Source organism: Cylas formicarius, unplaced genomic scaffold (assembly GCF_029955315.1).
Source record: "Cylas formicarius isolate icCylForm1 unplaced genomic scaffold, icCylForm1.1 PGA_scaffold_8__14_contigs__length_24414737, whole genome shotgun sequence".
Lineage (NCBI taxonomy): Eukaryota > Metazoa > Arthropoda > Insecta > Coleoptera > Brentidae > Cylas > Cylas formicarius.
Genome location: NW_026844361.1, coordinates 13,053,338 through 13,067,203, shown reverse-complemented (window position 1 = coordinate 13,067,203; position 13,866 = coordinate 13,053,338). Strand labels below are relative to the sequence as shown.

At 33.9% G+C, this 13,866-nt stretch overlaps 1 protein-coding gene across 2 annotated transcripts in view; it reads left to right on the top strand.

Annotated features, from left to right (window-relative positions):
* LOC132706151 (coronin-6) overlaps window positions 1-13,459 on the top strand; it is a 32,190-nt gene extending 18,731 nt beyond the window's left edge. For both annotated transcript variants that reach the window (XM_060677317.1, XM_060677318.1), the window contains exons 8-10: window positions 1,846-2,109; window positions 6,633-6,905; window positions 9,164-13,459. In XM_060677317.1, coding sequence (XP_060533300.1) covers window positions 1,846-2,109; window positions 6,633-6,839 — 471 coding nt within the window. In that variant the 3' untranslated portion in view covers window positions 6,840-6,905; window positions 9,164-13,459. The remainder of the gene's footprint in view (window positions 1-1,845; window positions 2,110-6,632; window positions 6,906-9,163) is intronic.
* The last annotated feature ends 407 nt before the right edge of the window (window positions 13,460-13,866 follow it).

Sequence of the window (13,866 nt, the reverse complement as noted above, 5' to 3'; positions counted from 1 at the left end):
TGGAAATAAAAGGGAAGATATTGTAATAAACGCCTCTTTTAAGATGGGTGTTAAAATTTTGGATTCTGTTTTGATAGTGACTTTTCTCATTAAAGGAGTCAAACTTAAACTCTGTGATATGTTAGTTTTATCCCACGTCGCTTCCGAATGTTCTGTATTAGGTTTCGGATAAATAGAGTTTACTGTTGTCTGCATTTTTCTGGTTTGTAAAAGTTTTCTATGGTGGTATAGATACGTGGATGATGTCTTTTCTTGCTTTGTTGGAACGGACAGACAATTGAATTCTTTTGTAAATTACATTAACTCATTACATAATCGTATAAAATTCACTATCGAGATTGAACCGGATAACTCTATTAATTTTTTAGACTTGACAATTATGAAAACGCAAAACAAATTAGATTTTTCTATTTATTATAAATTTTCACATGCGGACACAGTCATAAATTACAGCTCAAATCACCCTTATACACACAAAATTTCACTTCTTAATACGCCACTCTCAACAGAAAATTACAACAAAGAACTTACTCTCAAACAAATTGCACTGAACAACGGCTACAATCCGTCCATTATAGATAAAATTATAAATAAAAAAAATCAACAGTAAATTCTATTTATCCGAAACCTAATACAGAACACGAACAATTTAAAACAATTACATACATAGGAGAACCCAGTGAAAAAATTTCAAAACATTCGTCAAAATTTGGTTCTAAAAATAGCTTTTAGAACTAACAACACAGTAGGAAAATTTAACTAAATGTCCAAAATCTCAAAAATCAGGTGTCTACAGGTTCAAATGCGGAACATGTCCCAAAATTTATATTGGACAAACAGGTAGATCCTTCAAGAAACGCATTAACGAACATAAAGAAGCATTTAAAAACAACAGTCTAGATTCTAATTATGCTACACACTTAAACACAGAGAAACGCCAATTTTGATATTTTACATACAGCCACAAGAAGTAGAAAATTAAATTTATTGGATGCCTTGGAGATTAACAAAGGGAGACATTCAAATGTATTGCTTAATGATCAGTTAGATTTAAATACCTCTCCTTAATTGAACTTGAATTGTCACAACAACATTAATTAATTAGTTTGTAAATATTACATTTGATAAAGACACGATGTTGTCGGAACAATTGTCCTGTGAAAATATATAATTTTGTGAAAATCTGAACTTTTAGTTCTTATTTATTTTGTTAAATGGATTTTCATTAAGTAAAAGCCGCCTCAGTTCAATTTTCGACTTCAGAATGCTTGTATTCGTTGTCAGTGCCTCTCTCATTCGGGTTGGAGGGCCGGTTTAAAGTTCAGTTAGCCACTTTTGTTTTTTTACTAAACATTGCAGAGGAAATGATATTCATAATTGAGACACCCGTCATTGTTTAAGATATTGCGTTCCTAGACACACCTCGGCAACTTCCCAGAGATCTTCTAGCTATAACGCCGTTAACTTCTTTAATGAAATACCTTATGCTGTAACGTCCCTCCCCACACTAAAGTCCTTTTGTTTATTACGCCCGCCAGTATCTATCTATCTATTTCATATATTGCGTTCCTAGACACACCTCGGCAACTTCCCAGAGATCTTCTAGCTATAACGCCGTTAACTTCTTTAATGAAATACCTTATGCTGTAACGTCCCTCCCCACAGTAAAGTCCTTTTGTTTATTACGCCCGCCAGTATCTATCTATCTATTTCATGTATTTACGATGTATATACGGGTGTGTATTTTGTTGACAATTATGGTGTTGGTGCTGTTGTTGTTATATTGTAATATTTTGATTTTTAATAAAGACAGTTTATTATTATTATTGTTAATTTTGCTCCCAGGCAATAACCATGACGGTGCCGCGTAAGTCGGAACTTTTCCAAGAGGATTTGTATCCGGACACGCTAGGTGACACCGCGGCCATGACGGCGGACGAGTGGGTGGGGGGCAGGGACGCGGAACCCATACTCATTTCGCTCAAAGATGGCTACAAACCGCCCGAATCGAAGGCCGCCATATCCGTGTCGAAACGGAGCAACGTGTTGGATAAGATGCCCCCGAAGGGCGGTAAAGGGGGCGGAGCCGGCGGAGGATCACCAGTATCGGTGAGTAAATTAGGCGATAGACAATAACATTAACATAATTTTTACAAAACTTCTGTGATAGATGAAGCCTGAAACTCTCTCTCTCTCCATAGAAGTTATTACCCCATTTTTTATAGTTTTTAATTTACCCACGAAAACAAATTTCAGGATCGTTTTGTTTTTTTTTTTACCCAAAATCGACACACCCTGTAAATAATCCAAAAAATGACCAAAGTAAAAATAATAGCCCCGGATCTCCCACGTTTCCCCTGGTATATGAATTTTTCCAATAGAGTAAATCGCATCTATATTCAGAGCGAGATACAGCGACTGCCATATGGACTTTTTCAAATATCTCAAGAAACGTGTGCTATAGATGAAAACCGTAAATACATAAAATTGTAGCCCTTGAGGCAAATACAAATATTTTTCACGAGTTTTGATTTACGTCTAATAATTTAATGGCGAAACGAACAATTCTCAGAGTCTTTTAGATTTTTATTCATCATTTAAAAACCCTGCAGATAATCGAAAAAATTCCAAAAATAAAAGTTATAGTGCTGGTTCTTCCGCGTTTTTTTGGTTCAAGAATTTTGCCGATCGGATGAATAGTTTTACAGAAAATAATTTTTTTCTAGAAGCCAAAATCTTTCAAAAATTTTTTTAATAATATTGCTGATGTCACAACAAAGGTCAGAGAGAAAATCTTATGTGCGGTGAGTTTTGAAGTCTTCAAATCGTTCTATTCTGTTTGTTAGATCTCATTAACGAGAGTGAAAGAATGTGTAATACATTGATCTACGTCAGCTATGTAAAGATACTAACTAAACCTGGGGAACTCTGTAGTCGACTATATAATCCTGGTAGCTTTAGAATTAAAGTTTATTATCACAATTATGTGCCAGCAGTTCGGCCAAGTGAAAGTTTATTTAATTTTTGTTATTTTTTTTAATCTCCAACAAGTTTAATCTGAGTTAATGATTAAAATTAATACGTCACTTTCTTTACATATAATACTGCATAATTTATATTACATATATTTAAATCACTACCTACCAAAAATTTTAAAATTTATAATTACTTACAAATGCTTTTTTTATATTTAAATGAATTATTATTTGCCATAAATAAAAATCCAAAAAAAAATCAAGCTAATGATTGAAAATATTCAAATGACACATTTATGCGAAATAAGCAAGAATTAGTTTATTAAAACAAATTTTGTTCAACCGTAATAAACAAGTTCCGAATCAATGTTTATTAGGATTAGCTTTTCGATTTTTTCTTTTTTTTTAGTGCAATACTAATTTTTTTTTTTAATCAAGTTTAACTACATCAGAATTATCATTTGGCATCCTAAATAATAAATTAGCGAGTTATTTGATAAACTTAATATTTGAAAGTTAAGTTCTTTTATTGATATTTGACTCTCTATTGATATAAAAAAAGTCATATCGCATTTAGTATTTTTACAGAAAAATCTAAATTTTTGCGATTATGTCAGAAAATGGTATCTAAGAAAAGCCTTCTCTAATGAATTAAAATGTATTAAAATGCGTTAGTAGTTTTTGGACATATGTTTCCGAAAATCTTCGAACACTCTCACCACTTTTCTTGTACAGGGTGGTCCAAATTATGGATTTAGGCATTTGCAGCATAGTTAGCCCAAAACTAATATGCATGTTAAGGGCTTGATTTTCGAGAGAAGTGAAAAACTACATCGTGATATGTCAAGGCGTTTTTGAGCTACAGGATTTTAAAGGCCCTCTTTAACTTTTTTAATTATAAGAATAGAGTTTTGGGAAAGTTTTTTTAAACGGAAATCTCTCTATTTTACCCGTTTTGTCTTAGAGCCTTTAGTTCCCGAGATATCACACAAAGTTATGTTTCTTTAAATGGGATACCTTCAATTTTTCTAAAAAATCAGTTTTCTAATAAAATTTTCTGTCAAACGATGTGCCATACACCTATTTTTATTAAATAGTTTAAAAGATATTTGCTTTTTTTGATATTTTCCACAGTAGGCGCTGTGCGTGCCCTAAATGTGTAGATAAAATTTTATTTTTTTTTTCAAAAATTTTTTGCTTTTACTTGATGAAAATCCATTTATCAAAATAAATAATTTTTTTTCATACAAAATCAAGTTGGCTACAACACGAGGGGGCACAGCAACCTTGCACAAATTTCTAGTTTGCAATAATTACCGACCCTAAAATAATAAACGGAAATAAAATTATTAAAAGCAATTTTTTTTATTTAAAACTTTTATTAATTAACTATGTAACACTTTAAACGTACATCTCAAAAGTGTCCTTAATTCTAAAACAAATGCTCAAATTGACGGCCGTTTTCTTGTAAACATATCCTACATCTTCTCTTGACGCTATTTTCTGCATTAAGAAGTTCTACCGCACGAAGCTGCCTCTTCCAATTCTCTTCTAGTAGTTGGGCGATTTCGAAATACAAGGGCTCCGCCACAAAAAGAAGTCGTAAGGGGTGAGGTCTGGAGACTTGGGGGGCCAATATATAGGACCTTGTTTTCCTATGCAATTTTCGGCAAACACATTATTTAGCAAATTAGTAATGTTTCGTGCATTGTGAGAAGGTGCACCGTCATGTTGAAAGTATAGCTGAAGTGGCAAATTATCGATAAACGGAATTACCTGCTCTTCTAGAATTTGTTGGCATCTTTCGGCATATAATATATATATATATATATATATATATATATATATATATATATATATATATATATATATATATATATATATATATATATATATATATATATATATATATATATATATATATATTCTCACGGATTGATTCACGGATGGAAAAATGTGATGACACTATACTCCGGGATATCATCCGTTCGCTCGTTGAACTCCGACTGGAATCCTGCAAATCCTGCATCCGACTGGAATCCTGCAGACGTTTCGCCAAAATCTCACTTGGCATCTTCAATGCTCGCGCTCCGAAAACATATATATATATATATATATATATATATATATATATATATATATATATATATATATATATATATATATATATATATGAATATTCCATCACTAAACATCGTTGCCTCATCGGTCCAAATAAACTGTTCTGGCAAAATCTACACCCCGATGGCATTTATTTACGTACCACCTACAAAGTGCACGTCTTGGAACAAAATCTCGTTGCCTTAATTGATGCACCCGTCGGGGCGATAGGTCCTAAATTTGTGTTTTTTAAGCACCCGCACGGCATTGCTGCGTGGAACTCCAGTGTTTCTCTCCCTAGCCCTGGTGGAAGTATTCGGGTAAATTTGTATTTCTCCCAGAACCGTTAGTTTTTCCAACTCTCCATCTCTGGCTAGGCTGGCTACGTCCTACGCCGCGATTTTGTAAAATATCCGTATTCTTGTAGATGCCGTTTTAACTTCAAAAATGGTTTTGAGCTAGGTTGCCTTCCTTCCGGATATTTCTGGAAATATAGATTTAACTTTCAATATAACATTTTATCATGTCGTACTTTTCAAAGTTTTGAAACACTTTCATAGCGTCACTTTTGACACTTGGACTTGTGTATCATGATAATTGTTTTTATCTGATCATAGCTACCTAGATAGGTACCGTAAAACTGAATAGGTCAGAGTTAAGCACAGCCTACTATGGTAATAATTAAAAATTGCAGATATCTTGTTAATTTTTCAAAGAAACTTCCACAGGCTACTGTAATGCTTTTTACAAAACTTCTGGATTCCTCCTGCGTCGGTTTTTGTTTAGTCGAAATTGCTGACGTTTCAGTCAAGCTCTGAAAAAGCCAACAGGATGATTAGCGAAACGTCAGCAATTTCGACTAAACAAAAACCGACGCAGGAGGAATCCAGAAGTTTTGTAAAAAGTAAGATTGGATGAGATCTACGTTTATCAGAATACTCTAATACACATCCTTAATAGATTCAATTTGAGATGTCAGGACTTTTAAGCATGCATATGCGGCAAAGAATACATTGGAGAGACCGGACGAAAAATATCAACTGGAGAATCTATAGAAATCTATAATATATATAATATAGGTATTTTTTTTAATGGGGTATTCCATTAAAAAAATGTAACTTTGTATTATATCTCGTGAACTAAAGGCTTTAAGATAAAATCGGTGAAACAAGTAGCCGTTAAAAAATCTTCAAAAATCACTATCTTTACCAATAAAAAAGTTATGGAAGGTTTTTAGAAACGCACATTTTTATGAAGCACCCTGTAGCTCAGAAAGGCTTTCACATATCACGATGCGGTTTTTAGTTTTCGGGTTCTCTCGAAATTCGAGCCCGTAACATGCATATTAGTTTTGGGCTAACTATGTTGCAAATGCTTAAAGCCATAGAGGCCCCTCGAATTTGGAGCAAAGAGCATTAAACCAAAAAAGGTTTGACTTTAACTGTGGTTAACGTTAGAAACTTTTGTGGAAGCCGAATTACTTAAAAACATTTTTTTTTTTCAAAAATTTGAAAAAGGTTTTGTCTATTGGACCCCGTGCTGATAATCTCTTAACAGGACAAGACGCTTCAAGAGTTCGCCGACGAAATTCGCAAGCTCAAGGCGATGATCGTGAAACACGAGAACCGGATCAGGGCTCTGGAGGCGGAAGTAGCCCAGAGCAAGGCGGCGAGCGTGGCGGCGGCGGCGACCAACGCCGACGACGAGGGAGCTGGCGGCGACGGTTTAAACGCCCCGCCTCCCATGGGGTCGGACGAGGTGTGAAACCGAGTCGGACCGTCGAAAGGTAGCGGTCCTCGTCGCTTGTGCTCAAAAACTAACGTCGTAGAGGTCGGTGGTTCGCACTGTTATTAACTACAGTCCATTTCAGAAAGGTGTAGAGTAATAAAACCCCCATCAGGTGTGCAAAAAGAAAACGGATGCTTTATTCTATTTGGTTATTCAACGTCCAATGAAGTAGTAATTCATAAACAATCATCTATCTGGTCGTCATCAAAACCCCTTTATGTCATTTCCTTTATCTAGTCATCTTATAATGTGCGCGACACGAGACGCCATCTATCCCGATTTTTTGCTTCCTGTGCCGCTACTTTCAGACCTGTCCAATTCCTCTACCAACGCAAGAAAGATCCGCCCCCTCAATATATAAGCTGATACAGAGTAATATACAAGCCAGTTTCAGTCAAGCTCCGAAGAAGCCAACAGGAACGTTACCAAGTTTGACTCAACAAAAACCGACGCATGCGGAATCCAGAAGTTTTTTAAAAAGTAAGATTGGATGAGATCTACGTTTATCAGAATACTCTAATACACATCCTTAATAGATTCGATTTGAGATGTCAGGACTTGCATATGCGGCAAAGAATACATTGGAGAGACCGGACGAAAAATATCAACTGGAGAATCTATAGAAATCTATAAGCAACCTCAAGCAAACAACAATCTTAACCGGGACTTATGTCTTTACCTATCACCAATATGGCAACCAGTCATATTACATCATCACAACCTTCCAAACACAATGAGTCCGCACTAACCACTGTTGTCTTGCCCCATACATTCACATACATAAAAGTTTTTAAGCAACGAAACAATCTTAACCACGACTCAGGTCTTTACCTTTGAAAGATATGATAATCACGTCCCTCCTTTAGCTCCGCCCCCTCAAGCGATATATAAGCAGGCACAGAGTAGAATTTGAACCAGTTTCAGTTTAGCTCTGAAGACGGAAATGGCAGGTTCGATTTATAAGCAAACAATATTTGCAAATAAATGTAATAATGCTTGTCATAGAAAATTTATACTCTTCCCTACTAATAAACGAAATATACCATCACCTTTCCAAAATATTTTCTTTTACCGCTATTTCTTGCTTATGCTTTTAGAATAAATTTTTTAGTGAACCACGTAAGAAACACACCGATGTCTACCACTATACCAGTATTAGAGAACAGTTATTGAAACCAAAACTCAGTCGTATGTTTTATAAGAAGTCCCTTTATTATATTACAATTTGCTTCTTTCAAGCCTAAAAACTCTATCAACATGGCCAAGTCAAAGACAAAATTCAATTTGAGATGCCGGGAGTTTACAGCATGCATATGCGGCATTGGAGAGACCGGACGAAAAATATCAATTAGAGAATCTATAGAAGTCTATAAGCAACCTAACATTCTTAACCGCCACTTAGGCCTTTACCTGTGACCAATATGGCAATCAGCCATGCGAGACGATGTTTATGCCCTTCCTTTAGCTCCGCCCCATCAAACCATATATAAGCAGGTACAGAGTAGAATGCGACCAATAGATGATTGGCTAAACGCCAGAAAGTTGGATCTATAAACAACCGATGTAGAAGTAATCTAGAAGATATCATTGTCGTGGTCTAAAATTTGGTGCTCTCAATGCCAACAACTAACCAAAATTTCGAAAATTTTTCGAAAAAAAAATTAACCCATTAATTTACTGACCTTTTTACATTTCTGATTTCTAATACAAAAATGATCTCTTAAAAATGCTGCAGGATCTTAACAGATTCGGGCAAATTTTTAATCGTTCGAAAGACTAAAGAAAGTATCGAATTTATTGCTATTCTCGTACGTTGTTTACACTCCCGTCTGGTCGTCCTTTTACAAAATAGAAACACGCCACTGCTGGGAGACAAAGACTGGTTGCCTAGGTAACGGCATCGGCCGACTGCAACCGCCACGTGCTGTCCCATTCTGAAATTCCGCGCACTCTACCTACAAAATCACTAACGATGTAAATCAGACTGTATACCATCTCCGCCACTGTAAAATATATATTCGAAACATCTGATGAGATCGGTTCTTGAGAACTGGAAACTGGAGTTTTTAAAATTAATGGTAAAGTAAAGATTTAAAAATTGGTGAACATAGATTATGCATTAAAGAGTAATTATAGCGATTCAAAATAATATTCGACAGAGTGAACGAAGATTAAGTAGATTGAGGTTTTTCATTTTGGCAATCGGGGTGATCGATTGATGGTACATTCCCCATTTTATTACTCTACACCTTTACGAAATAGCCTATACACGGAGCAAAACATTCTTTTTTTTTTTTCAGGTATTACGCCACAGATTCAAAAAAAATTACCCGTTCGAGCGCATCGCCGCTTCTCTGTACTTAGCCTTTAAGCCGCGTGCCATCCTTATTTATTCGACAATTTTTGTTTTGGTACAAATCTAATAAACCCTTAAGGTACTACCACAGAATAGGCAAACGATCGGAAAGCCGACTGTCCATACAATCCGTGTATTAAATGCATTTTTAGGTAAGGTCAGGAGCGTGTCTCAAAATTGACAAAAATTATTTAGTACTATTTCAATCTCATATTTCAATTAAAAGTTCTTGCCGAGGCTGATTCTGATTAAGAAGTCAATACTTTACTACTATCATTTTTCATCGAAGCGTTTATTAAAATAAAAATCTAGGTGAAATAAAACTATAAAGGGGTCATTCAGAAAATAATGAGAATTTGCCCTTGGGGAAACACGATTTCTGTTTGCTTATCTATTCTGTGGTTAGAACACTGTTCTCTCTCAGTGGCATTTCGTAACGACCAGCGTCACAAACCGCGCCACTGCTCTCTATTAATTGACTAGTGCTACAACGAATCAAGTGCCCTTATTATTATTAAGTTTGCTGCTAACATTGGTTACAAGAAGATTGTTTTATGTGTGTAAGTCCCTGCCAATTAATTTTAATGTAATTTGAAGTCAGAAATGTATGAACAAATTTTGCGGCAACTCACAGCGAGTGTGTTACTTTTAACCAATTGTCAACTTCAATTTTGTTTTATACCTGAAACAGCGTCTCGAATCTCGATTTTTTTTTAACTATTAACATTGACTATTTTGTTTTTACTGCAAACAAAATGTAATGTTCAGGGTGGTCGTAAAATAAGTTGTATTTGTTACGTACTGGATTTTCGAGCGCTTTCAATTTCCACTGTGCTAAATGCAGTGGCGAATTTTTCTCTAATTCTCCGTTTCTGCGCAAATGAGTACGACTTTCTCAATTAACGCCATCACAGAGAGACTTTAAGTATTAAGCTTGGAAATGCTAATGTCAAAAAATACAGATTAAAGAATTATTTATGTTTATTTTAATGGTTTTAATTTTCATTTTAATATTCAAAATTTTGACAAAATTTTAATGTAATAAATGAAGTACAAGAATTAAGTTTGACAATAGGTGGCGTTTAATATATACGTTTAGTAATTTGGATATATTTTAAATTGTTTAAGTTGTAAGTTTGGCCACTTATATACTAAGGGCGACTGATAAAGTGTAAAAGTCTTCACTTGAATTTAACAGCTACATGCACGGCCTACTTATTTATAATTAAACCAGAAACGCCTTATATTTCCGCTATTTATCATAACAGATAACAACAACCATAAATTATTGAAAAGGACTCGTTAGGGATGTGGATTAGGGGGCTTCAAAAAAATTTTTTATTTTTTTTAGCTCTTACCCTCTCAAAAGTTTCTTTTTGATGTAAAACAAAATCCTCGCCAAAGATGAGCCCCGGAGCTCAACTCGAAGGGGTCGCTATTTTTATTTTATTTTCAGATTTAATTAACATGGGAAAAATTCTTTTTTCGCTAAAATTAAATTTACTTGTAATGTTCGCGATTTAAAAAAAAACAATTTATATTGTTAAAGTTGAGTCTTTAAGCTTTCCAAAACCGTGGAACACAGCATGATTATCATTAAAAGAAGATTAATTACAGCAATTTAAAAATTACTAAATTTTGAACTTTTCAGAAATAGCTTCTAATAATTTTGGATGAAGTGATTCGTGATGTTATGAAAGTTTGGAAACCTACTGGTATTCCCGTCTGTCAACCATATAACGTTATTACTAAAATCATGAATATCACAATATAAATTGTTGTAAATTTAATTTTAGTGAAAAAACAATTTTTCCCATGTTAATTAAATCTGAAACTAAAGTAAAAATAGCGACCTCTTAGAGTTTTGCTACGGGGCTCATCTTTGGTGAGGATTTTTTTTATATCAAAAAGAAACATTTGAGAGGGTAAGAGCTAAAAAAAAAGTTTTTTTTGAAGCACCCTAATGTGGATATTTGTGAGATATTGGAGGATTATAGAAAATATTTGAGCATGCCACTGAGGTTGACACAAAAAAGTACACCAATGATGTTTTGATCCAATTGGGACCACCCTGCATAACATATTGTTATGATCAATTAAATTCTAATTTGTATTTTAAAGATGCAACAAAAAAATTGTACTCTCGTAACATTTTGATATTCTAAATTTTAATATCAATCATGATTATTAATCTCTAATATGGGGAATTTCGCATTGTCTGTCAACGAGTGAGTCATTTCACTCTTTCAAGAAAAGTAAATGTAAAAGTTGCGATATGTTACATGTCAGAGCGTTCCTAATTTTGATATTTCCAAAATGCAAAATATTCAAAACATCTTGTTGAAACTACATTTTAAAGGATTTTATCAGCAAATTATGTTAAAGTGAAATTATTTTTTTACCTTTTTTTAAAGCTCCGGAATTTTGGTCATTTTTGACACAAAAATTTTTAGATAACAGGTGTTTTAGGCGATTTTATCGCACAAATTTTTGCTAAGCTTAAATTTTATTGTTATTAATTATTTACTTAAAAAAAAACTTATATGATGCACACTTTTAGCGAGACGCTGTGTATCTCTATCTAATGATGAACTTAATATTTATGACTTTGTGTATTTCAGATTCATTCCCGGTTAAATATATTTGTCCCAAAATATTCCATAAATGGGATACATAAGCCTGTTTCTCTACCCTTTAAGATCTGGATCATTCTCGACCACTGACTCCGTGGTATAAATTTCATTATCTCTAAAGGTGTGGTAATATTTTTGTCTACCATTTACATCATATTTTTTTTCATCTTACTGTACCTTATCTCATATCTGTGATAGGATATGGGCCACAGTTTGACATGTTTGATAGATTTTTTCCGTTACCCCTATGTGAAAAACTTCTCTGTAAAGCAAGTAATAAGTAGTTTAATTTGTCTTCTGCATTTTACAGCTTTTCAAATTCGTTGAATAATTCGGTAGGATTATCTCTCGCCTTGATTTCAAAATCTAATAACACTCATTTACATAATAAATTCTCAATTTGTTTTTCATAATTGGTCCTTCACTTCCTGTTTATTTTGTAAATAACAAAAATGGGGTTAAGTCCAACTCAAATTTCTCAAATGTCAATTGTGGGCAACTTGAAAATTGGTTAAGCGTGTTTTAAAATTGAGAACACCTTTACGATCTAAAATTACGAATTAAATAAATATGGGAAGTTTCACTTAGATTTTAAAACATTCATCTTTCGAATCTTTTTCCAGGTAATGAAATTTTGCTCACTACCGGATACTTTCCGCCATTTTTGCGTCCTCTGTATTCTACGTTTCTAGTCCGCGTCCCATTCTTGGAATTCGGCGTCACTTCAAATTACTTTAAATGCTAATAAACGCAACAATACGCTACATATAACTTATGTGTGTGATTTTTGTCTTTAAGTATTTTTACTGTTGAATATATTTATATAGTTTATATTTTCCAAATGGAATTTTTGATAATCAGTTGCGAAATGTACAATCTACCTAGTAATCCCTCCAAACGATATTTTTATAGCGTGTGTGAATAAATACCAAAATTAAGGAATTCTATTTTTCTCCTGCCAATATAAGTAAGTCTAAATGTTTCGCCAAATAATTTATAGCCTTATCCAATGACTGACTGATATAACTTTTCCAAACCAAAAAGTATATTACACGTGTTAGATAAGTACACTTTTGGCTGTTCATTACTCCCCCAGGCAAACGGCTATAAGTCCGGTCAATATTAGGGTTGAAGTTTCGAGGGTTATCGTTATAGTTTCGTTAAATCGAGCCCTCCTGGATCTAGTCACAAGTTTTACGTTATATGAAGTACACCGAGCCGTTTGCTCTGCAACTAACCCAGGTGTGAAAATAACTCCGCCATTTAATTCAATTAATTAAATTATTCAATTTCAGATATTGCAATTAGGTTAAATTTTATCAAAAGTTCCATCAACAACAGTTTGTGGACTGCAATACTTAATAACAACGAATAATATTGTATATAAATGTATAAATATTATAATATGCATTTTTTGAAGCTAATAATTGTGTATTGTTAGTATTTTTACAAATATATTGAGAAGAAAACTTTTCTACTTTACCCTGGTCCGAATCTATGCCAAACTGTTCGATTTAATCAGGAAATTATACAAAATTGTAATATTCTGGTTACATAAAACGACCCCTCCCATAATTCATTCAAAATATGCGGTAATAAAATACATATCCTCTTAGTTTTTCTATTTCACTTTTGAACTTAACTCGTGACCCGAACATAATGCGTCAAAAATGACATCAAAATTTTAGCAAATACTCAAGGGATAAAAATTTTTAGTAGTGGTGTTTTATTCAATTGTTCTAACAATGTGACAGCAATGCTTATAGTATATGCCAAAATCTAGAAAAGGGGTTAAAAATTAAAATATAGATATTAAAAGTATGGCATCACGATGAAAGTCTGGCCATTTTTGTCAATGCACACTGTCCCACTGTCAGAGATTGGGCCTTTAGTACCGCTGCCCTCCGTTTAAAAATCAAGAAGAAGAAATCATGTATCACAGACTACTAAGTCATTGGTGGTATACTATGCACCCAGTTTACCTATCATTACATTGCTAAACTGTGAGGGCATT